The sequence below is a fragment of the Ananas comosus genome, linkage group 21 (assembly GCF_001540865.1).
Source record: "Ananas comosus cultivar F153 linkage group 21, ASM154086v1, whole genome shotgun sequence".
NCBI classification, from domain to species: domain Eukaryota; kingdom Viridiplantae; phylum Streptophyta; class Magnoliopsida; order Poales; family Bromeliaceae; genus Ananas; species Ananas comosus.
In genome coordinates, this window is record NC_033641.1 from 1,225,666 (window position 1) to 1,248,921 (window position 23,256).

General features: G+C 34.2%; 2 protein-coding genes and 1 non-coding gene across 3 annotated transcripts; 1 reads left to right on the forward strand and 2 right to left on the reverse strand.

The window, feature by feature from the left end:
• On the reverse strand, positions 5,957 to 14,878 carry LOC109726391 (methyltransferase-like protein 13). Its single transcript, XM_020255949.1, has 16 exons — positions 14,442 to 14,878; positions 13,487 to 13,588; positions 13,311 to 13,377; positions 12,926 to 13,107; positions 12,581 to 12,841; positions 11,619 to 11,702; positions 11,486 to 11,533; positions 11,317 to 11,381; positions 9,813 to 9,861; positions 9,403 to 9,640; positions 9,184 to 9,305; positions 8,973 to 9,053; positions 8,588 to 8,662; positions 7,562 to 7,761; positions 7,317 to 7,467; positions 5,957 to 6,362 (listed from the first exon to the last, which is right to left on the reverse strand). Exons 1-16 carry the CDS (start codon positions 14,832 to 14,834, stop codon positions 6,159 to 6,161), a joined length of 2,322 nt encoding a protein of 773 aa, XP_020111538.1. The 5' UTR covers positions 14,835 to 14,878; the 3' UTR covers positions 5,957 to 6,158.
• TRNAA-AGC lies at positions 15,727 to 15,799 on the forward strand. The gene has a single exon. It is a non-coding gene; the product is annotated as a tRNA-Ala (tRNA).
• LOC109726392 (TBC domain-containing protein C1952.17c-like) lies at positions 16,748 to 21,867 on the reverse strand. The gene is made up of 9 exons (XM_020255950.1): positions 21,532 to 21,867; positions 21,324 to 21,416; positions 20,461 to 20,565; positions 20,112 to 20,264; positions 19,383 to 19,481; positions 18,862 to 18,990; positions 17,832 to 18,011; positions 17,609 to 17,725; positions 16,748 to 17,259 (listed from the first exon to the last, which is right to left on the reverse strand). Exons 1-9 carry the CDS (start codon positions 21,829 to 21,831, stop codon positions 17,095 to 17,097), a joined length of 1,341 nt encoding a protein of 446 aa, XP_020111539.1. The 5' UTR covers positions 21,832 to 21,867; the 3' UTR covers positions 16,748 to 17,094.

Here is a 23,256-nt window from a genome sequence, read left to right on the forward strand (position 1 = left end):
TTTGAAGTTTTTTCTTCTTTTTATGTGAAAGGAGGGGAAATGCGAAGAGATAAAAGATGTGTTTCGTTAACCGTAAAATATACTAAAAAGTAATTTTTAATTTGAAAAATAATTTCTTGTGTGTTCATGAAAAATTATTTTTATAAATTTGTAAAACATAGTGTGTTTTCGTTTTTTGTCGATTCTCAGCTGAAAATAAAAACTCAAGCTGTGTAAATTTTTTTTAATTTATTTATTTTTACTGAACCAAACGAATAATTTTTTTTTTTCCTTCCAACCAAATAAATATTGATGAAAATTTTTTTTCTCTACAAATCAAACACTATAAAGCGTAAAAAAAAAAAAATACCAAAAATTATTTCCAGAGAATGGTATTTTTCACAGTTTTGCATGCAACCAAATACTCCCTAAGTAGAAAAATACCCCATTTTGAAATTTGGTACCAAAATTTAGGAAATTTGATTTTGAAATGGCCATATAAATTTAAAATTTAAAATTTAAAATTTAAAAGGTATGGTTCTACTATCTAATCTTTTATTATTTCATCTAATATTTTATTAGATTACGAAAATGTTGTTAAAAAGTGTTACAGATGCTGTAAATTAGATAGTGTTACAAATGTAGTTAAAACATAGAGATTTAAAAATAGTAAAATATACGAGAACCCCCTCAACTATATGTCATTTTGAAAAAATCCCTTTACATACATATATATGATTTTTTTTTTTATTTGCATTACTTCCACTAATGAAATTAGAATTTTTGTTAAGTTCAATGATAACTTCGTTAAATTTAATTTTTTTAACGGATCGAACTGCAAATTTTACTACTTGTCAATAACTAATAGACAAACAAAGTCATTAAATTTTAACAACTCGTAACTCAATTGAGAAAAAAAAAAACTCGAATTAACAAAAATTAAAAGTTACGAGGTGTAAATAAGAAAAGAAGTTGAGGGGTTTATTTTTAATAATATCATAATTGAAGGGGTTCTCTACATATATTTACAAAAATAAAATCAATAGTGGTTTTTTTTTTCATAATAATTTGATGAGAGTGACAAAATGATTATGTTGGATTGGCTCCTATATTTAAAAAAGATAAAAGAAAATGTTGGGCATTTTTTGAAATAGGTCCCTCAAATGGTAGGACATTTTTTGAAATAGGTCCCTCAACTTTTTCTTCATGGGTAAACTTCGTTCCGCCTCCCTCTGGTTTAGTGGTCTTTACTTTACCACCCTCTATTTTAAAAAACTTACGCTTAATTATCATTTTTATTTTCATTTTATTTGTTTTCCGATCGATGATCGGCACCGTTGAACATGATCTGTATCTTTTAAAATTTAAACAATCTAGAAATCAAATTCACAACTTTTCAACATCACTAATTGAACGACCAAAGGGTCATAAAATTTGTAAATTTTAATGGCCGATAAGATGCGTTTGATTATTTAACGATATAGAAGAGTCCAAATTAGCTGAATTTTTATTAGAAAATTCTGTAAACTATTTAAGGATATTCAGTTTCAGGTCTTCATTTTACGTCAACTGATGGACAAAGAAAAATTATCAAAAAAATATGAAATTTGATTTCTAAATAGTTAACAAGGTCTAGATCTTGTTCAACGATACCAATCATCAATTTGAAAATTCTATCATTGAAAATAAATCAGTAGTAAACTAGGCTATTTACCACCGATAGTATTGTAATCTCTCTCTCTCTCTCTCTCTCTCTCTCTCTCTCTATATATATAATATATATAATATATATATATATATATATATATATTGATATTGTTCTCTTGTCCATCAAGCGAACATAAAAATGAATGATTAAAAATAAATGTATTTTACAAAATGATAATAGGAGTTTTGTATTTTTGTAATCAAGATCAAGATGATACATCTTATTTAAATAATTTATCTAACCAAAATTTAATTGATTTAGATTTGTTAATACCGTTAAACGAGTAAATCCCTTATATCGACTATTAAAATTATAAACTTTTACTATTTGAATTTTAGGTCAATCCAAATATAAAAAAACCTATATTTTGTAAATTTCTATTATTAAATTAAGATTCTATTTTTTTAAAATTTTCTTTCAACTTTCCACCCAGTAATAGGGCTGACAATCTAACTTGTTGTTCGCGAGTCAGCTCGCATTCGACTCGTTAAGAAACAAGGAGAACAATAGCTGAATTGTTCGGCTTAATATTTTAACAAGACAGCTTGTGTTCGGCTCGTTTAATAACCGGGCGAACATGAATCGGTCACAGCCCGCTCGTGTTCCACTTGATGATAGCCAGATCACATAGGAAGGTCTCTAAAAGCTGAAATATTTTATTACTTGGTCAAGTCAACAACAATTTAAAAAGAAAAAAAAAAAATCTAGATCACATATGGGTTTTAAGTTTCAGAGTAATAAATAAATTAGAAAGAATATAAAATAACCATAGAACTGGTCAAGTCAACATGAGAATACTTACTATATATATATGCTAGGGACTATTTTATTTTATGCAAAAAATGTACAGAGGCCCCCCTCAGCAATGCATTATTATGAAATAGCTCCCTAAACAACTTTTAGTAGGGCCCCTCAACTTCTAATGTTTTGAAATTAAGTGATTTCGCTCGAAAAAATTTAAAAAATTTTATCAATTTCATTGATAATTTGACCAAGTTTAATTACTTTAAAGGCTAAAATACGGAAAACTCCATTGTAAATACTTTTTTTTTTTAACTTTTTCTCTATAATTTTTAAAAATCTATATTTTACCCCCCCCCCCAAATTTCAAGTTAATCCATTTAACCCCTACAATTTCATCACTATTTCGTCCATTTGTCATAATTTATACTAAAAATGCCTTAAAATTGATAAAAATATATTAAAAAAATATTTTGTATTAAACAAGCAAGGGTAATTTGGTTATTTTGCTCTCTTTATTAATATCGTAATCTCCTAAAAACATTTATAAAATTTTAAGAGATAAAATACAGATTTTTGAAAGTCAAAAGAGAAAATTGAAAAAACAGGTATTACAAAGGAGTTTTCAGATTTTTTTTTTTTTTTTTTTTTTTTTTTAAAGAGAGATAGGTAGCATACTACCCGCTTCGTTTATTTTATTTAGAAATAAACTTAGCTGGACATGTGAATTAACTAGGATTCGAGAGTTTTCAGATATTAGGGAGGAGTTTTCTATATTTTAGTCTTACTTTAATTGCTTGTTAACAAATAAAATTAGATCAATTAACAGTTGAGAACTAATAGAGTTGAGTTATTTTTTTTTAGCTAAACGTAAAAACTTAAATAATAAAAATAGAAGGTCCCAATCAATTTTTATATATAAAAATATATGAAAAATTGAGCTTCTATACTTTTAAAAATACAAGAGCATCTGTGCTTGTGACTTTTTAGCCATCGGATTGCCTTAAAATCCGTGCAGCACTAGCAAAAGAGACTTCACGGGACACACTGTTAATAGTGCTACACGAATCTTGAGAAAATCTGACGGCTAAAAAGTCATAAGCACAAATACTTTTGTGCTTTTAAAAGTACAAAAACTTAATTTTATATATATATATATATATATATATAAGCGTATAGGAATTCCGACAATGACAGACGGAATCCAAAAAGGAATAAAAAAATATTCCCTACGAATGATTATAATTTTTTTGTTAAAAATATCTCAATAGAAGACGGTTTGATCAATCTATTAAATTTCTATTAAATTATTGAATCTTTCTCTATGTTTATGAGTTATTTGTTAAAAAGATATTTTCAAAAAGACAGCTACTGATCATTTATTTAAAAATGGCATTCATCCATCTATACATTTATATCCTACGTTTATACATCAATTTTGTTAAATATCTTCAATAAAAATAAATGGTTATGATCACTTTGTTAAAAAAAATACGGGATTCCTATTATCTATTTTAACATTAAAATTAAAATTGAGTTTAATTATAATTAAATTTAATTAATTTTTATATCAAATTTGATCCAATAATTAATTTTTTGTATATGTGGATCAAAATTAAATTTAAATTTAAAGTAATGTGTTAAATTCTATGCTTTTAATTTAAAACACATACTTAAATTTGATTATCAGAAAATCAAAGTAATAAAAATTGTTTGACTTCAATGTAATTATATATACTAGTATATATAATATAGTTATTTATATATATATATATTATAGTTGAGGGGTTTTTTTTTAAACCTACATTTTATAACATAAAGTTAACAAGCATGTGAGTCCATTCCCATTTTTAGGTGCCACATGAGTTGTCATGTAGTTGGATCATTCTTTTGAAAATGGTGATGTTATTATTAAATATTATTTTCTATATTTAACAAATTTCCATGTTGTGATAATAATATAGTTTGAATAATTCAAAGGGTATATAGGAGAAAATTGAGTACTCTAATAAGGAGTTTCCTTTCTTTATTGAGAGTTGTACATAAACTTTGGTTGGATATTTTTGTTGACATAGTTGAAGGAGAGAGAAATACCTCATCTCTACAACTTAAAATATACCTATATATAAGATATAATAGAATTATCTATACCTAAACATTATTTCTCCTAATCTTACCACGTGGCAGTCTATCTTTCATCCTTACTTGCCCCTCTTTTGAACCAAATGACTAAGCGGTTTCTTCAGCTTTCCTTCCCTATAACGTCTATCTCTTCGGCTTCCCGTCTTATGAATTTTTTTTCATAACGTATGTCTCTTCGACTTCCCATCTCATAATTCCTTTTTTGTAACGTCGCTATTTCGACTTCCCTCTCATTAGTTTCTATTTTCTAAGAATCGTTGCCCAAGAAGCCTGTGGGCACGGCAAATGGCGTTCTCGACAACGACCTTGCTTACTACGTCTGCTCCCCTCAAGCCCGCAAGCGCACCGCCCTCGCTCTCACCGTCAACGTCGAGTGAGTCGAACTCTAACCATAGCCTCGAACCTTTCTCCCTCGATGTCGACCATTTATATTTGTAATGTATAAGACTTGTCGAAAAAGGATTGAAGGCGCTATGATATTTCACGAAAGTATCGGTGTTAGTAGAGAATGCCCTAAATGAGGATACAAAGGGGTCCGATTTCTATGTAACACATTTTTTTCTCCTATAATTTCTTTTATCTTTCGTTATTTTTTATTAAATTATAATTTTATTCTAAAAGTTTTAAAGTATTTTTATAGTATTAAATTTAATCAAATATGATTATATCCGCCGCATCACGCGGATTCCTACACTAGTATTTTTTTAATCCGGTAATAATATTTTAGGCGGTAATTAGATCTGAGAGATTAATTAAGTGAATTAAACCGTGTTGTGACTAAAATAGTTCTAGAATGATGGCGACCTTCGAGAAGTAGGGTGTTAGATACATAATTTAAGTTTAAGAGCCCGATTGATTCACGATTTATAATATTTCAATGATCTTCTATAATTTTTACTGAAAATATTTAAATTATTACTATTCAACTTAAATTGGATAATTGAAAAAAATATCAGTAAAATAGTGAAATCATTGTTGATTCCTAAGTGATAGAAATACTAAATTATTAAGAATTAAGAGGCACCTTCACTTCCATGCTTGACAAAAATTATTAATAGCCTATTAATAACAATAAACTAGTTCTTCAAAACCACCCAATCCAAATAATTTGATAAGTTAGTAACAAATTTACCATTCCAAATATGAAATTTATAGATTTCCTAAATATTACAAACCTTAAATCAAACAGCCCCTAATTAAAATAAACCGAACTTAATTAAATCTGCTATAATTTTTCCTCTTTTTTCTACCAGATTAAATGATTCACAATCAAGCTAAATCAAAATTCATAAATAAATTATTTTAAAACAAAACTTTGAACTCTTTCATGCAAAACATGTGTTACACATATATATATACTTTTATTAAAGTCTATAAAACCCTGTGTTTGTGTGTATACCACTCAAAAGTTTATTTTTCACCAATACCCATAATTACGAAATTATTGTGCAATGTAGAGGGGCATGCACCCATACAAGCAAAAATTCAAGGAGTATACACAAATACATGTTTCTTGAGGGGGTATACATGCAAAATATCCCAAAAGAAGTGAGACAAATTAAAAGTGGAAAATAATGAACTAAACAAATTATTTTAACCTTTGGAGCTTATTTGGACCCATTTCTAATTCTGGTAGGGGAAATTTCATCAGTGTTCGGAGCTCCGCTGCAGCCTCAGGAAAATGGTCGAGGTCGAAGTCGACGTCGAGGTCGGCGCTTGTTTTCGTAGGAGAAGCAAAGAGAACCTCATTCACATCTTCCTCCAGCTGAAGCGAAAAGAGGTGGTCGAAGACCTGATATAGGTTTTCCATTAATGTAAGGGTTTACCAAATTGTATCTCGCCAATAAGTGACAAAGAAAAAAAAAAAAAAAAAGAGTCGAGTGACGGACCGAGACCCCAACAGAGCACTTTCCACTAAAGGCCCAGATGACGATTGGCGTTATGGAAGTTTAAATATAAGCACAATCGCAAACCGACCACCTAAAGTTTAAAAAAGTAAAATAACTTGAAAAAATAAAAAATATGCCCTAGTCAAACTAACCACCAACCTAGATTCATATAGTCTCTCTTAGCAAACTAGATTCACATAAAATCATCCGTGACAGTCACATGTTACCACTGTAACATCCCAATAGTCCCACATCAAATGGAAAAGAAATTATGATTGAAAATATAAGAATTGAGGACTAATACTAATAACTGGGTTTAAACACTTTGGGTCGATGGTTTATTAGTGCTAGTGGGTCGGATTGTTACAGTTAGTATCAGAGACGAATACCAGCCAAAACTGTGAGAGCTAAATTCTATGCGAAACAAAGTGCTACACCACAGGTTTAATAGAAGCCGCCTCTAGAATCTCACATTGCCTAATAATTCTGGTGTATGCATGTGTTTGGGTTTGGACTTGACAAAAACGTCAGGATCTAAACGGGAGGAGTCTGTAATATCTTAATAGTTCTACATCGTATGGATAAAGAATCATAATTGAAAATATAAAGATCAAGAGCTTTAATACTAAAAACTGGGCTTAAGCATTTGGGCAAATGATTTGCGCCCAACGAGTTATTAGTTCTACTGGGTCAGGTCGTTACATCCACTCTTACACTCCGGGATGGTTGATTGCAAAAGAAAGGTTATCACTTAGATCCTTCTTTTGACTCTTAAAGTTTGGGTGACAATTTGCGTTTACGCTAATTTGCATATTTAATGAATAAGACAATATCAGTGTTCTGATTATAGCATATACCTCTTTCAACCGTGAGACGACCATTTCCCTGACCGAAGAGGATCGAGAGACCAAGTTAATGACAAATAGACCTCCTTGAGAAAGAAAACCCCTCACTGATAAGAGAAATGATTCTTCGATGAAATCGACAGGAGGACACGTCAACCCAGAGCTGCAGAGGTGGAAGAAGAGCTAGGATGTTACCATTTTTTACCTACACTTTTTATAGATACAAACAAAGTTAGAAGGTTACTAAAGAGTTTCACCTTAGATCGGAGGAATCTGCATCAATAATGAGAATTTTTGGTCCAGCAGATTTGTCTCCATTCAATAGAGAGTTTGATTTATTTCCACCATTACTTGATCCAGTGGAGGAAGAATTATCCTTTTCATTCTTCTTTGTGTCTGTTTCACATACTGCAACACTTGAATCACAAATAAACTTGATTCCGTCGCCGATATGAACCTAAAATCACGAACAAGGTAATAAATAAGACTGTCATGCAGATTATGAGAACTTGAAAAGGCAAATCTAGAAACAATTTTCACGCGAACTGCTATTAACAGCAATTCTTAGACTTCTAATCATTAATCCAGGATGGAAAGGGTTAGCTCAATTCCAACATAAAACAGAAAACGTTTAATAGCGAAAAGGAACAATTAGTTTTACACAATAATTTATCTGAAAAAGGCACGGGAGAGAAAGGAGGAGCTCAGAGACCTTAAGAAACTGATCTTGATGGGGAGTTCTTAAGGAGGGGGAAAAAAAATTAAAAAAAAAAAGAAATTTGATAATAAAGTTGGAATTTAATTTAGTTCGGATTTTCCAGCAGCAGGAGTGATAAATTCATTACTTCCAAACAAGTTAAACCACAGTTATATTAATAAAATCTCAAATGACTTAGATATAATGGCGCATCTGCATACATATATAATAAGTGAAGTCAACTAAATTAAGTGCCTGTTTGGCTTGACTGGAGCTTTAGCATAAATCTGTTCGAACACGTACTAACAGATTTTCATGAATATTCGCCTCAAAAGCTTCCCGAGTTCCTGCTACAGAAAAGGCATATGCTTCCAATTGCTCAGGAGCTCATTTTTGGCTCCCTACCAAAGCAAAAGCCACAAGCATATCATTTCCCAAATACTTCGCTATTGCTTTTTAAAGTAGAGAAGTTGTTTCAGAAGCCAGGTTAAACATGAATTATATTTATATCTAAGATAAGCAAGAGCAAATAGACCAAGAATAAATGACAAACTTTTTTATCCAACAACGGTTAAAGGTTAATCACCTTCAACTGCTCATCCTCTGCAAAGCCAAAACATTCCCTTGCTATATCTCGAACCACAGGATCCAACTCCACCACCTGCGCGAACACGGGATTTTGAACATACTATACTGCGATCTTTCACATCTATACCCCAACAAATATGCAAAATTGCCCATTTTGTGTATGAACCCCTGAAAAACTCACTTTATTTGCGCACATGCCCCTGCCAAGGTATCAATGCGAAAAGCCCTTCCCATATATACCTTGGGTGAGGCATTAATGCAATCCTCAGAAATAGCAGTAATGCAAGAGAATTGATGCAACTAAGCATATTTAAGAAGGTAAATGTGCAAAAAATATAAGACCCTTCATTTTAATTTATAAACAAGAAAGCACAATCAGATACCTCAATATCAAGGAAAGGAAAACATCCGCGAAGAAACATTGGAAGAAGCCCAGCTCCAAGACCAATTATTACAGCTTTAACCTGCAATGGAACTTCTTACTATTAAAATCAAATTCATCAATATTAATATGAAGCAAGAACTTGAATATTCTAAAATGATCACACATTCTAAACCCAAAAAAGAACCTGTTTCCACAATAAATTGTCACACCTTTCCTCCGGATTCTGCCGCAATACTCAGAGTAGATGATATTAAAGCAAAACCAGAAATAATACCACCATGGTAAGAACTAGCCAGGGAGCTGTGGTCAATCTTCAAATTACTCGTGTATTCTACGTAAAAAAAGAATTTAAGCACCATTATCATTGCATAAGTTGTTCCAACATCGACAATAAGAACTAAGAGCAAGGGAAGTGACAAAACACTTACCATCATTTCTTTTCTGGCTTCTTTTTCTTCTAGACACGGAGGCCGAATTGTTTCTCTTTTTTTCAATTCCATCAGTACTAATGACCAGTGCTTCAGATTGCACCAAGCCAACACTTCTTTCAAAAGTAAGCCGCCTGAACATTTTATCCTCCAATGAGCTCGGTCCTGTTCTGCACCCATCAGCATTTTCATAAATCACATCTTCCACAATTATAGATCCCGTAATTGGAGAAGTAACCTACATAAAACATACAGCAGAAATAAGATAGAGCAGTAATAGAGACAGCAATTGGCCGGCAATTAACAAATAATCAGAAAGAAATCAAAGAAAACTAGTATATCAGCAATGCAAATAAACTAAAAACATGAAGTCATCAAGACATATTCCACAGAAATTATACAGATCATACCTGTCGCAAAATTTTTCTCTGCTTGACACCATCGTTGGCCATCATAAACCTGCATTCACATTTATATGTCAAAAACGGGAACCGATGCTTTATATCTTGCTTATTTCATAAATTATAACAGGGGGAAAATATCATTACAACAAAGGAAAGAAAGAGAGTGAAAGAAAAGAATCTATTATGACTCTGAGAAAACATTAAGCAGCTGACAAAATCACCACTTTCATGATATGCCCACACGAAGCGACAATGGACTCCAAAATCAATTTGGCAAAAGAATGCAATAGCAAGTAATGACACAATTACACTTGTCGTAAAGTAACAAATATAGAAATTATAACAGGTCAAAAGCCCAAACATGGAATTAAAAACACTTGGAGTATTAGTTTCAGCAAATATACTGCTGAATGAGCAGATTCTCTGCTTGCATTTTCTTCGAATACGATACAAGGGCCAAAAGTTCCTAGTGTTAGGAGTCCTCAAATACTCAAATTTTGAAGATATATATAATAGTTGAAGGAGCAGCAGCAGCCAACCAAAGAAGAGCTTTTCTTTTTGGGTAAGATAAAGGGAAAGCAAAATCAACAATCAACTAAATAAACCAACCAAAGTACATTACAATGCATAATGCGCACCACATATGCCAGAAAACTTTTCACCATATATACCACCCCTAAAAATATGTTATCATGAAATCAAAAATAGCAGGAGAAAGTGTCACCACTAAACAATTGCTTCAAGAGACAATTTTCATAGCGCCTACTTCTAAAATTTAGATGCTAATTCACATAGCTAGCGTTGTCCAACCTATTTGTAGAACAAAAAGTTTCTTCTTTCGTAAGCAATGATAAATTTAGATGCTAATTCACAAATAGTGTCACCACTATTTGTAATGTTATCAGCCATAGAGAGAAGTTTAGGCAGTATAACTGTAGACATCTTAACATAAGAAGAAATATCTATTTAGAAACTTATCCATTCCAGAGTCGATGCGACACTCATGAAATTGGCATCAATTTGCATCCAACTAAGCCTTAAATTATATTATTTCAATGTTCAGTTAATTCAGGAGGTTAATAGGAGCAAATTGTTCAACAAGTAAAGGTGGCTAACCAGTTCATTTGTGCGGACCAATTAATGTGATAGCTATGTATCAGTTCTTCTTAACTGCAACGACTTCTCATTTAAGACCAAGACTATTTTCTGTATTGGGAAATAAGCAGTCGTTTATATTACACACTCAACTAGCTCTAGGGAACGGCGCAAAATCAAAATGTGAAACCTCCTTCAATAGCCTTTTCTCTTAATAAGTATATCCTACCGCATGAATCAGCACGGCACCTCAAGGTCATAGAAAGATGAAATAATCACTCTCCAAGTCAACTTCACTAACACACAAGGTGCAGCAACAATAGTAGAAAATAGGGGAATTTATTTGTCCTGGCATATCTTGAATGATCTAGTAAGCCACCATGCATTAAAAACTGGGTAACATTATAATACATACGGTATTGGAGGTTCTTCTTCAGATTTTCCAGGTGCGAGATTTTTAACAAGTGGGGAGAGGTCTTTCTGCAAAATATACAAAAAAAACAGAAGACAAATCAGACTCCAATAAGAGAATAATGACAAGAGTTACTTGTAGAATGCATATAATTACTTAGAGAAACCATGACCTGGATAATATCCATGCTAGCAACGACATGTCTTGAGTCCAAGAATACCTATTACAGGACATGGAATAAGTAATAATCTAGAGGAATCTTTTCATTTTCAGGACAAAATATTAATTTAAATAAGCAGGGATACCATGACTAGACGAGCCGCCTTTGAACTCTCAACAACAAGCCATTGTCCTTCTTCTGAAGTAAACAGCCATTCGTGAGCTCGAGTCTGAAACCTAATAACTGGTTATACATCTCAACCTATTTTGTTACACATCACAAGTAGAGTGCTAACATATTGATGGCATGATTTGAGAGCAGAATAAAAAGAGGAAAAGAATACATCAAAAGAACCATGTATTGCACATAGTAATGTCTAAAATAGCCAATAGGATAATAATAGATCCTAACAGAATAGGAAGATTACTAAGGCTAAAGTAAAGAACATCTGATAAATACTATAAAAACTTCAAGAAGTCTAACAACATACTGTGCCAGATGCAGATAAAAATGACAACGAAGGCTCATCAACGAAAACTATGAAACAACACAACAATTGAAACATTCACTATAAGAAAAGGTTTTGGTGCATTGACAGGAAAATGGAAATTTGCTTGTTAGAAATGCTCCTCCAACTTTATGGAAAAGTTTTGTACAACGACTAAAGATCATAGCTAGACGCAGAATAGAATTGACAAGTCCAACGTTATCCATTCCATGAGCTTCATTATTTGCTTCACAGAAATCAGAAGCATAATTTTAACACGGTAGCACAATCCCATTTCTCTAATTGAAGTTGGATATAAGATTCAGACTTCTTTCTCTTGGAAAATTTCTCATTTTTCAATTAGAACTCTTCAGTTTACTTTCAGTGGTAAACTAATTCTAATCTTCTTTCTTTTCCTTTACTAAAGTGAATCTACATGTAAATTGCAACAACAAATCCCAGTTAAAATTCTTTTTTAATTTCACCCTTCAGGAATAGCAGGAGCAGCTAAACCAATCAGACCTATAGTATTAACAGAGTTTAAACAACAATTCATTGATCATGAAGTAGCTTACGAACTACATGAGAAAAATGTTTGTGGAAGTGAACAGCATTCCCACCTTAGGCACTATAAAAACGCCACAATGGTATGAGAACGGTCCAGATTTCTGCTGAGCATCCAAAAGAACAGCTTTGTAGCTGTAAAGCGAACTTTCTTGTTCTCCAAGAATAAGTTGAAACCTTCTCCCTGGAATACGCTTTTCCAAATTTCCTATAGCCCCTAGTTGTAAATCTTGTAAAGAGTACACTATATCGGCACCGGAAGAATACTGTAATCGGATGGTATTCTCATTCTCAACCTCATTAATAATAGCTTGGACCTGAAGATACAGATTGAATAATAAGAACGCATAAAAGGTGTCATTTCTTAAGATTGTTTACTGCAAGAGAACAAGTTATTATACCTGCTTAGCATTACAATTTACAGACGACTGGTCAAAAGATTGTTTAATTGGATTTACGGTTCCCAACTTGTCCTTTAGCACAGAAAACATGAAAGTTTGAAACTTAGACTTATTAGAGGGCTTGTGAGGGATAGCATGAATACTTGTTTCCCATCCAAACCTAAACTCTGAGAAAAGTACACCTACAAAGAGCATGAAAAGTTGTAAAGTCAAAAGTCCAAACTATGACAAAACAAGGATTATAAGAAATAAAAAAAAAAACAGTGAAAGGAAATTAGACATTAAACTAGTACACATGGTCCAAAGTTTTTCATGTGCAAGATAGAAATTGCTGCACCTAAATAGACTTTTCACTGCTACATCCAAACTCTTTGTATAAGCTCACCTAACACATGAGATTCCGCTAGGGTGAGACAAATAAATTTTCCTCCAAATTTAAGAACTCTTTTCACCTGTGATTCATCAAAACCAGGACAAGGGTGTAAGAAGCTCATGAATTAATTCTGAGATTTAATTTCTTAAAATATAGGGGAAGATTTGCAAGATTTGAGTGAGAAATACCTCCTTAAGATATTTACTTCCCAGCTTCGAGCCAATCTCTGGCTCCATTAAAGCATCCAATCCCCCCTTATCAAGAACTACATCAAAAGATTCATCTGCAAACTGGGTAGTTTGCAAAAGTCAGCTAAAGCTAAGCTGCGGTTAGTAAGTTATCAAAAGGCAGAAATTACAGTGAAGAAGATTGTAAAGTCTAAGGGTTTTTGAAGAATTTAAGAATTTAATATAAGGCAGATATTTAAGGATATTTATAGGAAGAAGCGTGGAACAGACACTGATCGAAGAATCGAAAGGAAAGAGCGCAAGTATAACAATGCTTCTTACATTTTTTATAAACACAACAACAAAAAGAAAAAAAATGAAAAGGTTCAAATTTCAGGCTTGTTAAAGGATCTCTCATGATATCAGCAACTATTTTTTATACATAACAACTTGAATTCCCTAAAACATAAGTTTCTGCAATACTCTGTTAAAACTTAAAAAGTCTTCATAAAACAACAAAATAAATCCTCATTTGGTGTTGTTATGAACTCCTTTTTTTGGTATTTAAAAAGTTCAATTTTCTATGCGATGCAGTGTGCCGCAGATGGGGTATTACTTGCGGTCCATACATTTCAAAGATTTATTCGGCAAGAGAGACGGAAACTTAGTAGTAACTTTTTCCACTTTTTTATATTTCCAATTCCGACAGGTTGAATCACAAGCTAACCAGCAATGACAAAAAGAAAAATTTCGTCGGTTAGCACATCCAATCACGTATAATTCACCTTAAACGCAATCTAGGAAGTGTTCCACCCCCCGGAATTATCCCGAAATACTACTACTAACTCCAAAAATGTCCAGTTTTTTATCCAAGTTAACACATCTCACAACTCGAGCAACGCCAAGTCGCCACCTTTTTGAACTAAATCCCCATCAAAAGATTTCAAAAAGGAGCAATTAGGGCAATTAGGGTTACCTGGAGCTCGGTCATGTCCATGACCCGCCACCGCATCTCGGGGCGGGATCGGACGTAGCGCCGGAGCATGTCGGAGACGACGACCTTGGAGAAGTCCACGTTGGTTATGCGGCGGAACCCGGCGTCGTAGAGGTGCTCCGAGAGCCGCGAGCTCCCGCACCCGGGCACGAGGATCTCCACCTCCGCCTCCTCATCGGCGGAGGAGGAGGGAGCATGAGGGGGGAGTTGGGAGAGGAGGGGGCGGCGGAGGTCGACCCACTCGGCGTACCACTCGAAGGAGTCGCCGGAGCCGCGGAGGGCGAAGAACCTGTCCCAGTTCTCCTTGCTCGTGAAGTCCCCTAGGGTTTCGAGGATCCCCTCGACCTCCTTCCCCGCGCCTCTCCCCTTCGCCATTGCCAACCTCTTCCTCTCTCTCCCTCTCTCTCTCTCTCTAGGGTTTGCTAGGGTTTAACGAAAGAGACGAGGTGTAAAGTGGTAAATAATTCCTTACACCTGGTGCATTCGTACATCGTGAACTTTTTCTTCAATTAGGAATGTTAATGGGTATGAATATCCAAAATATTATTCGAACTGGAATCCAAACGGGGCGGATTTATTCGAGCTAAACGGGTATGGATTCGGTTATGGGTATACCAAATAAAAATCCGACGGATATGAATACAAGTATGGATTTTTTATTTACCCAATCCGAACCCGAACCCAACCCGAGCCCGAACTCGAATAAATTATATATATACATAATTTATTTTTATTTATTTATATAATATATAAAATATTTAATTATTTTTATTTCTTAGATCTTCATTTAACGGTATGAATTTTTAAAACCCGCCAAGTTCGGGTCCGAATACAGGTTTTAATTTGGTTTTCGGCTTCGGATTCGAGTTATTAAAAATCTAACCCGAACCCGACCTATTGACATCCCTATCAGAATTACAAGTTTAAAACTTAATTACTTCATATTTTTCTAACGAAAACAAACAGACCAGATAACTTGTTATATTTTTTTCAGAAAAAGAGATAAAAACGCATAGGACTTGTTAAACTACTGACCATTTTGCTTTACCTATCCAATCTTCGAAAATTTTAATTATGTTACTCAATATTTTAATTTGTTTGATTTGAGTCGGTCGATAACACTTTCATTTTAAAATTTAAATACATTGTTTACTTTTACAGGTTTCGTTAGTATATATACATCATGAAATTCTCGCAACTGTAATATAGTAAAATATAAGAAAATTGTTGACATTGATTAAACTTAATTTGCAATATAAACTCAAAAGGGGATGTAGCTCAGATGGTAGAGCGCTCGCTTAGCATGCGAGAGGTACGGGGATCGATACCCCGCATCTCCACATTATTTTTATTTCTTTTTGTTTTATTTAAATCCTTATTATTTTCGTTCTCTATTTTATTTTCATTCCCTTTTTTTTTTTCTAAATTTTGTTCAAATGTTTTTGTTTTATTTTTCCATGTTATTTGCAGTCTCTCGCTTTTTTTTAAAAAAAAATTGTTTTAATTTTCTTCATTACTCCTGATATGAGAAATCTCGGCCGTTCATCCATGGCATCTCATCATCATCTTAACGCATCACAACCGAATTATTATTTCACATAAGCAATTATTACAATGGCGACAACAATGTACTAATCAATCTATTACCAATTTATCTCCCCCTCTCTCTGAGTGAGATCTTAAATTCGAATTCTGCTACATGCGGAAAAAAGAGAAAAAACTGCTGGAGCGAAAGAAAATATCCGAACATTTTTATCGCTCTTTAAAATAAGAAGAAATTTATTGTAACACAAAAATATGCGAAGCAGTTTCTGATTTTTTGAATCGCAACGCAAATTAAAGAATCATAAGATAGAATCACTTGTCTACTTAATTCGGCGCATCTAAATGCATGTTATTCACAAATCACTTGTTAGATTACCACCCAGTAAAAAGAATTAAAATATATATTAAAAAAAAACATATTACAAAACTCAAACAAAGAGGCAAGAAAGAGTTTCAGGAGTGTTTGTTTCTTAAAAAAAGCATGAAAAATTATTTTCCACCAATATTTTTCCCAGTTTTCAAATTCCATATTAAGAAAAAAAAAATCAAAAAATAAAAACACTTCTTTCCTACAAAATCTAAAAAAAAAAAAAATTTATAAAATAAAAAAACTATTCTTTCTAGAAGTCAAACGAATGGAAAATACTTTTACAAAATGATTATTGTAACTTCCACCATCAAATGCATGAACAGATACAAACCCTTCTTAAATTGCAAGATCATCTTTCACCTGAGTCTCAAGATCACCGTCAAATCTCAATTGAAATTTACTCTCAAAATAATACTCCAGCATAATTCGAACCGAGTTTTTCCGTATCCATCCACTTTACAATACAAGAAAAATCTATCTTCGAACTTAATTTGATCCGTAATTCGGATCAAAAGTATATACTCCATATATGGAGGTAAAGACCCAAGTAATTCAAAGGACCAGTGAAAACATAGAAGTTGATGTTTTACATTCACACACAAAAAGATACATAGCATGTACATGGCTAAGATAAAGTAAAGCGTAAAACAAACACAAAGAAAAACAAGAGAAAAATAAAACCACGAAAAAAAACCAATATGAAGAATCAAGGGATTAGGATTAGTTGGCCACCAGGCCGCGCAACTTGTTAGCGACATGTAGGAGGTGATCGATGTTAGTTTGTGGGTAATTTTGCAGGAGCTTGAGATTGGCGGTGAAATCGCCGGCCAGGAGGCGCCTGCGGACGAGTATCAGCATCGCGCAGCAGATCCGTAGTAAAGTGTCCTGTTCAAGAATTTCACCGTTTTATATCGTAATGTTCCGACACAGTTCAGTTTTTTTTTTTTTTTTATTTTCCTCTGAAATTAACTTCGACTACAAAAAAATGGTTGGTAAATCCTAATAGAACTAACCTGAACTATAAACAATTTTGACTTCAAAATTTACCAAATCTATAAAGATTAACAAAACATTCAAATTTTGAAGTCAAAATATTGTTGACGGACTCAAACCAAACAAATTGAAAGGTTGGATAGTAAAATCAAAATTTTGAAAGCTTGGGTGGCGAAATCAAATAGTCCATAATTCACATTTACCAGAACGGTTTTATAGAAGGAATTATTGGCGCACAAACCTGTGGACCTTCGGGATCCCCTAATAGGGTGTCCCAGATGTGAAGGCAATCAGCGAAATTGAACTCCTGCGTCAACAGCAATGTGATCCATCTGAATGCGTAGAATTGTGGATTCACCTGGAAAGAATAGAGAAGAATAGGAATTTCAAAGTCCAACTAGCGGTGCTACTAGGAGAAGCAGTGAATTAAAATACACCCAACATCTTCGTTGTAAAAATCTTACCTTTGTTGTAACTTCCAAATGGCGCCAAAGCTCTTCGTCATGCCTCTTTAAGAGCTGGGATAGTTTGGAAATTGTAGAGCGTATGCCCACGACGCTATTATCAAGCTGCTTGCAAAAGTTATCCCTGAAACCGCTAAGCAACTCGACAAAGCAAAAAAAGGTGTCTGCTTCTGCATAGGCCTGTTGAGCAAGAATAATAATGTGGTAAGCAAGTGGAACAAATAATTGATATAAATCAATATATAAATTAGTAGATGAACTTCATAATGTTGTCCACCATACATAAAGCTCATGTCAAGAATTACATATGTTTTTGTTGTGGCAATGATGAGATTCAACAGGCCAATTGTAAATCACAGCAAATCCTTTTCGGAGAATAATAAAATGATGAGACTCAATCCCTAAGCTACCAATTATATATTTGCTGTGATTTACAAGGATTTTCCTTGAGCATGAATAAATATGATCACTACATTACAGAAAATGTATTGTTGATAATCTTTTTTTAAATAAAAAAAATTCTCCTAATGAAATTTGCACTTTGCACCTACAAAAATCACTTAATGGTCCTTAAAGCTTGTAATCAGGTAATATTAGGTCCTTACGTATTCTTCACAATAGAAGAGTCATGAGCTATCAAATATCCAACTGTCCACTTCAACTAAATCCTAGACTACACGATCATTGAAAGGTTATCCGTTGCCTCTGTTCCATCTCAAGTACAGTTTTTCTTTAAAAAAAAATTTAAAAAAATCATTTATCATACAGTCTGATCAGCTCCTTAAAAGATTAAGGCGATATGCAGATTAAATAACCAACATAACAGGAGCAAGATTCCATTCGGATTAAGTGCTAAAAGTTCAATATTCTCATATTAGCCACATTTGAAGGCCTTGAATTATCTCTCACTAATGAGCCTCAATAGGAAATCCATATAAGCTAAAAACTAAAGCCACCACACTAATATAAGAGATGGATAATGCTATTTAAGCAAATGAATAGCCATATTACATAACCCTTAGTCCCTTACCGCATTATTCTGGTCTGGATCATTCTTGAATACGTAGAATAGAGGTGCCAGAACTTCATTCATTCCTTGCACGTATCTTATTCCTGGATTTAGTTTCGCAAATATTATAAGTATCCGCCTCAAAGACTCCTGAAAACATAAGAAAAAGAATGATCAGGATATGTACAAATATACAAGAGGCTTAAACATATATATCAGTACTACATCTATTTGTGTATAGCCTGCGAATATAAATTCTCATACATAGCCCTTGAAAGTGCAGTTTCCTACAAAAATAGACTTGCCTTAAGTTGGAGAGTCAAACATTTCATGGGGTCAAGTTGGTTTTGTATAAAAATAAATTTAAAGAGTGGCATATTTGTAACTACAGAGGATTATATGTAAAAGATTAATTTTTCTAAGAGCCTATATAAAAGTTAAGATATTGCAGAAAGGCATTAGTAGATAGATAATTTTGCAGGTTCTAGAGTAACCATATCGAAAAGTAATAAATGCATTCTGCTATATACGTAGGTACTCACCTGATTAGACTTTGCGAGAGATGTATCACTGGAGAAAAATGGCATCTCAGGGTGGGTGCGCTTTACATCTCGGTCAATCTGTTCTACAATCTCTGACTCCTGAAAATTAAAAATTCTAAAAGTCATTTAACAATTTACACCCAGCAACACAAGAGGCATCCGCATGATTTTCAAACCATTAACGACTATAAATATAATAGAGTGAGTCTCATTTCCTGACTTCTGTCCAAAACAATAGTCAAGTTGTTATTTATATGAGATTAGTAGCCCAGTACTCTAGAAGGGAAGGAGATGGAGTCACCTCAACTGAATTAAAAAATATTTTTGAATGATGGATTTAGTACGAAAACTTCACTTGCTTCTTTCTACATAAAACTACCTAGTTCAGTTCTTTATCTAGCTGGAAAATGCAGTGCTTCCAAAGAAACAAAAAACTAATGTTTGAGCAACATGCAGTAACTCCAAATTGGCAGCAAGGTAGCAAGGTATGAAAATCAATTCCAACAAAAAGGCGCAGTACAAAAGACTAATTCAAATGATATGATTTATTTATTGGCTTATTGGTTGGAAAAGTTTACCCAGGCTTGTTATCTTGGTAAGTTGAGATTCAAGCTATGTGAGGTACTCGATAAATACCAGTAATGTAGCATGAAGAATTGCATCAAAATAAACAGAAATCCATACAATAGACCACAGATAGATGGATATTACTCAATCTCGAAGGAGTACCTGGAAATACTGGTTCCACACACTAGTTTTCCCAAGGCTCAGTGGGTGTTCTCCATGAGTAATCTCTGACCTTGAAAGCAAGCCAGTCCCTTCAGACTTCAACTCTATAGTTTTGAAACCCTCCGATTCTTCCATTCTTCGCGTTATTTCTGACTGACCAGCAATGAAAAGTATTAGCCATCAAAAAGTGATCAAGTTAATACCATCACACTATTAGACAAAGTGCTTGGAATGTCACTGTAAATTAGATGGAATTATAAAGTTTGGATGATACATTTTGTAAAATTGCTCATGAACTGAGACTTTAGAAATTAGGACAGATTCAATTAGAAACATCTAGAGAGCTTACAGGATTCAGAAGAAGCTCATCTTTAAATGCACCATACTGAGAACGCTTCTTCTCCAACTCATGTGCCCACAATGTACGATCGGTTGGCAAATATCCCAATAGAAGCTGCTAACTACCAAGAAAGTCAAGCGAATTTCTAGTTTAACTAGATAAAGGAAATAAGACGTTTCTGACGTATTAGTGTATCACTCCAATACTTGATGAATAATGCAAAATGAAAAATAATTGAGGCGGCTAAAATGGCAAAGAACTAATATCATCCCAAACAACACCGTAAAGGAACCCATGTAATTCAACAAAATCTTCACCCCAACCATAGCCAATGAATGGTGATTCTGTGTTTCACCACAAACCAAATCTCTGCCATATGCAGAGTATGTTGGATGCCAAAGACATCCCACTTTCCATTACTAATGAATTCATCTAGTAATCCTTACGCTAAAATTATTTTTTTTTCCTTTTTGTGTGATTACTATTGACATTTGACAGAGCATTTGACCATTAAGTGTTCTTTAATGTATAACTTCATACTTAAATCTTTTTCCTTTTCTTTGTCGTTTCTTACGATGAAGAATCGATAGCTCCATCATGCATGGCCTTGCGGCCTTAAAATGCACAATCCCCACTTCATCTTACCAATCATGCTAGATCTTTTTCGCAAACAACCACATTCAAAGTTCATTACATAGCATCATTCGAGTTCACAATTGACCCTAATTTCATATCATAACATAAAAAATGCAGAGTTAAAATCTAATCAACTACCAACACCATCATATTCAAAACAAAAATGAAACAAAGGAGAAAAGAAGTAGCACAAATTCTAATTCCAAAAGATCAAATTGAAATGAAGTGATCAAGACCTTCCAAACGGTCTGGCGTATACCGGCACCATCCGGAACCCCCTGGCACGCCAATCTCCGCAGCTCCCCGAGATTCACCACCCTCTTCGACAACTGATCACCAACCAAAATCCAATTCCATCAGTAAAACCCCATTCCAAAACCAAAACCCTAATCACCCGGACAGATCGCGAGAGAGAGAGAGAGAGGGAGAGGGAGAAACCCTAACCATGAGCTTGAACTCGGCCAACAGGTGCGACTGGATCGACTCCTCCGCGCGCGACGCCCCGGAGGGGCTCGCCTCCTCCGCCGCCTCCGATTTCACACCCCGCGCCGGCTGAGGCGGCGGCATCGACGATTCCGTCTGCGGCGGCGGCAGCGGAGGAGGAGCCCTAGGCGGCGACTCATACCGCGCCAGCGCCGGCGCCGGCTGCGCCGCCGCCACCGCCGCGGCGGAGGGCGGCGGCGAGGACCAGAGGGGGTTGTTGAGCCACTCGGGGACGAGCTTCGTCCTCTTCCCCGCGCCCATGGCGTTCCCGCGTTTCCGCGTTCCCCCCCACCCCTCCCACCCAAACCCTACGTAACGGCGTTTCCCGTTTCCCCCTCGGAGGTGCTAATGATATAACGGTTTTTGTTTCAGTGTGAACGGGAGAGAGAGAGAGAGAGAGAGAGAGAAAGAGAGAGAGAGAGAGAGAGAGAGAGAGGGGGGGGGAGGAGGAAGAAGACGTGGCGTGTTGTTTCTAGAAGGTGCGGGTGCGGAAGTTGTTCGCTCGGTTTCATCACATCCGTCCATCTACCATTCAACGGTTGAGATTGTTTGCAAGTCCTAGTAATTGCCATAAATTTTTCCACAACTCCATTTTTGAAAATTTTGTTTTTTTTTGGGACTAAATCACATTTAGAGATGTCAACGGGTCGGGTTTAGATCAAATTTTTAAAAATTCGAATCCGAATCCGAAAATCAAATTAAAATCTAAACTCGGATTCAAATCCGACGGATTTTAAAAATTCATACTCATATCCGTACCTGACCAAAAATCTGAAATCCGAACCTGTTCCTGAACTTGACAAATTTTAAAAATACATATCATTGGATGAAGATTTAAGGAATAAAAATTATTAAATATTTTATATATTATATAAATAAATAAAAATAAATTATGTATATATATAATTATTCGGGTTCGGGTTTGGGTTCGGATTGGATAAGTACAAAATCCATATCCGTATCCATATCCGTCGGATTTTTATTTTCTATACTCATAATCGAATCCATACCTGTTTAGCTCTGGTAAACACGCCCCGTTCGGATTCGGGTTCGGATATTATTTCGGGTATTCATATCCATTAACATTCCTAATCACACATTGGTCCTCTAAGTAAAAATTTGGAAATTTTTAGTTTGAACTTCGTAAATAATAATTATAATAATTAAGTTTTACAATCCAATTTATTTAATCAATTATTAAGATATACGCCCCATGAGAATAATGTGATATTTTTTTAATTATTATCACATCATGAATCCCAATAATGCTGTGTCGCTTTTAATATTACAACAAATAAACATTTGGGGACCAAGATGTCATGGAACTCATAGTTTTGGAACAAAAGTGTAATTTAATTGTAATTTTGTGAGAAATGCTTAAGTCTGCAATCTTAGGGAGTTGTAACTAAGGATTTAATTGCCGTGGCAGGGTTCATATTGAAAACTTGCCGGCACAGTCGAATCATAAAAAATACATATGTGCCGACAAATAATGGCATAAAATATTTTTTTCTTAGCAATAAATATTCTAACAATTTATTATAAATCTTTATCAATCTTTTGATTTTTTTTGAGAAAATTACTTATTGATTTAAAGAATAAAAAGTTTTAAGTTATGTCATCGGCACGGGGATCGGCACGGGGATCGTACCGTACCGATATTTTGTTGATACGATATGACATGAT

What these genes read in the sequence shown, in the direction of transcription:
- LOC109726391 (XM_020255949.1), bottom strand. Translation starts at nt 14,834, where the DNA reads ATGGCGAAGGGGAGAGGCGCGGGGAAGGAGGTCGAGGGGATCCTCGAA. An exon ending in CTAGCATGGATATTATCCAG is followed by an intron (nt 11,382 to 11,485) that starts GTCATGGTTTCT and finishes TATATTTTGCAG; the next exon opens with AAAGACCTCTCCCCACTTGT. An exon ending in GAAGAAGAACCTCCAATACC is followed by an intron (nt 9,862 to 11,316) that starts GTATGTATTATA and finishes ATGTGAATGCAG; the next exon opens with GTTTATGATGGCCAACGATG.
- LOC109726392 (XM_020255950.1), bottom strand. Translation starts at nt 21,831, where the DNA reads ATGGGCGCGGGGAAGAGGACGAAGCTCGTCCCCGAGTGGCTCAACAAC. An exon ending in CTCTCGCAAAGTCTAATCAG is followed by an intron (nt 18,991 to 19,382) that starts GTGAGTACCTAC and finishes TTATGTTTTCAG; the next exon opens with GAGTCTTTGAGGCGGATACT. An exon ending in ATCCAGACCAGAATAATGCG is followed by an intron (nt 18,012 to 18,861) that starts GTAAGGGACTAA and finishes CTTGCTCAACAG; the next exon opens with GCCTATGCAGAAGCAGACAC.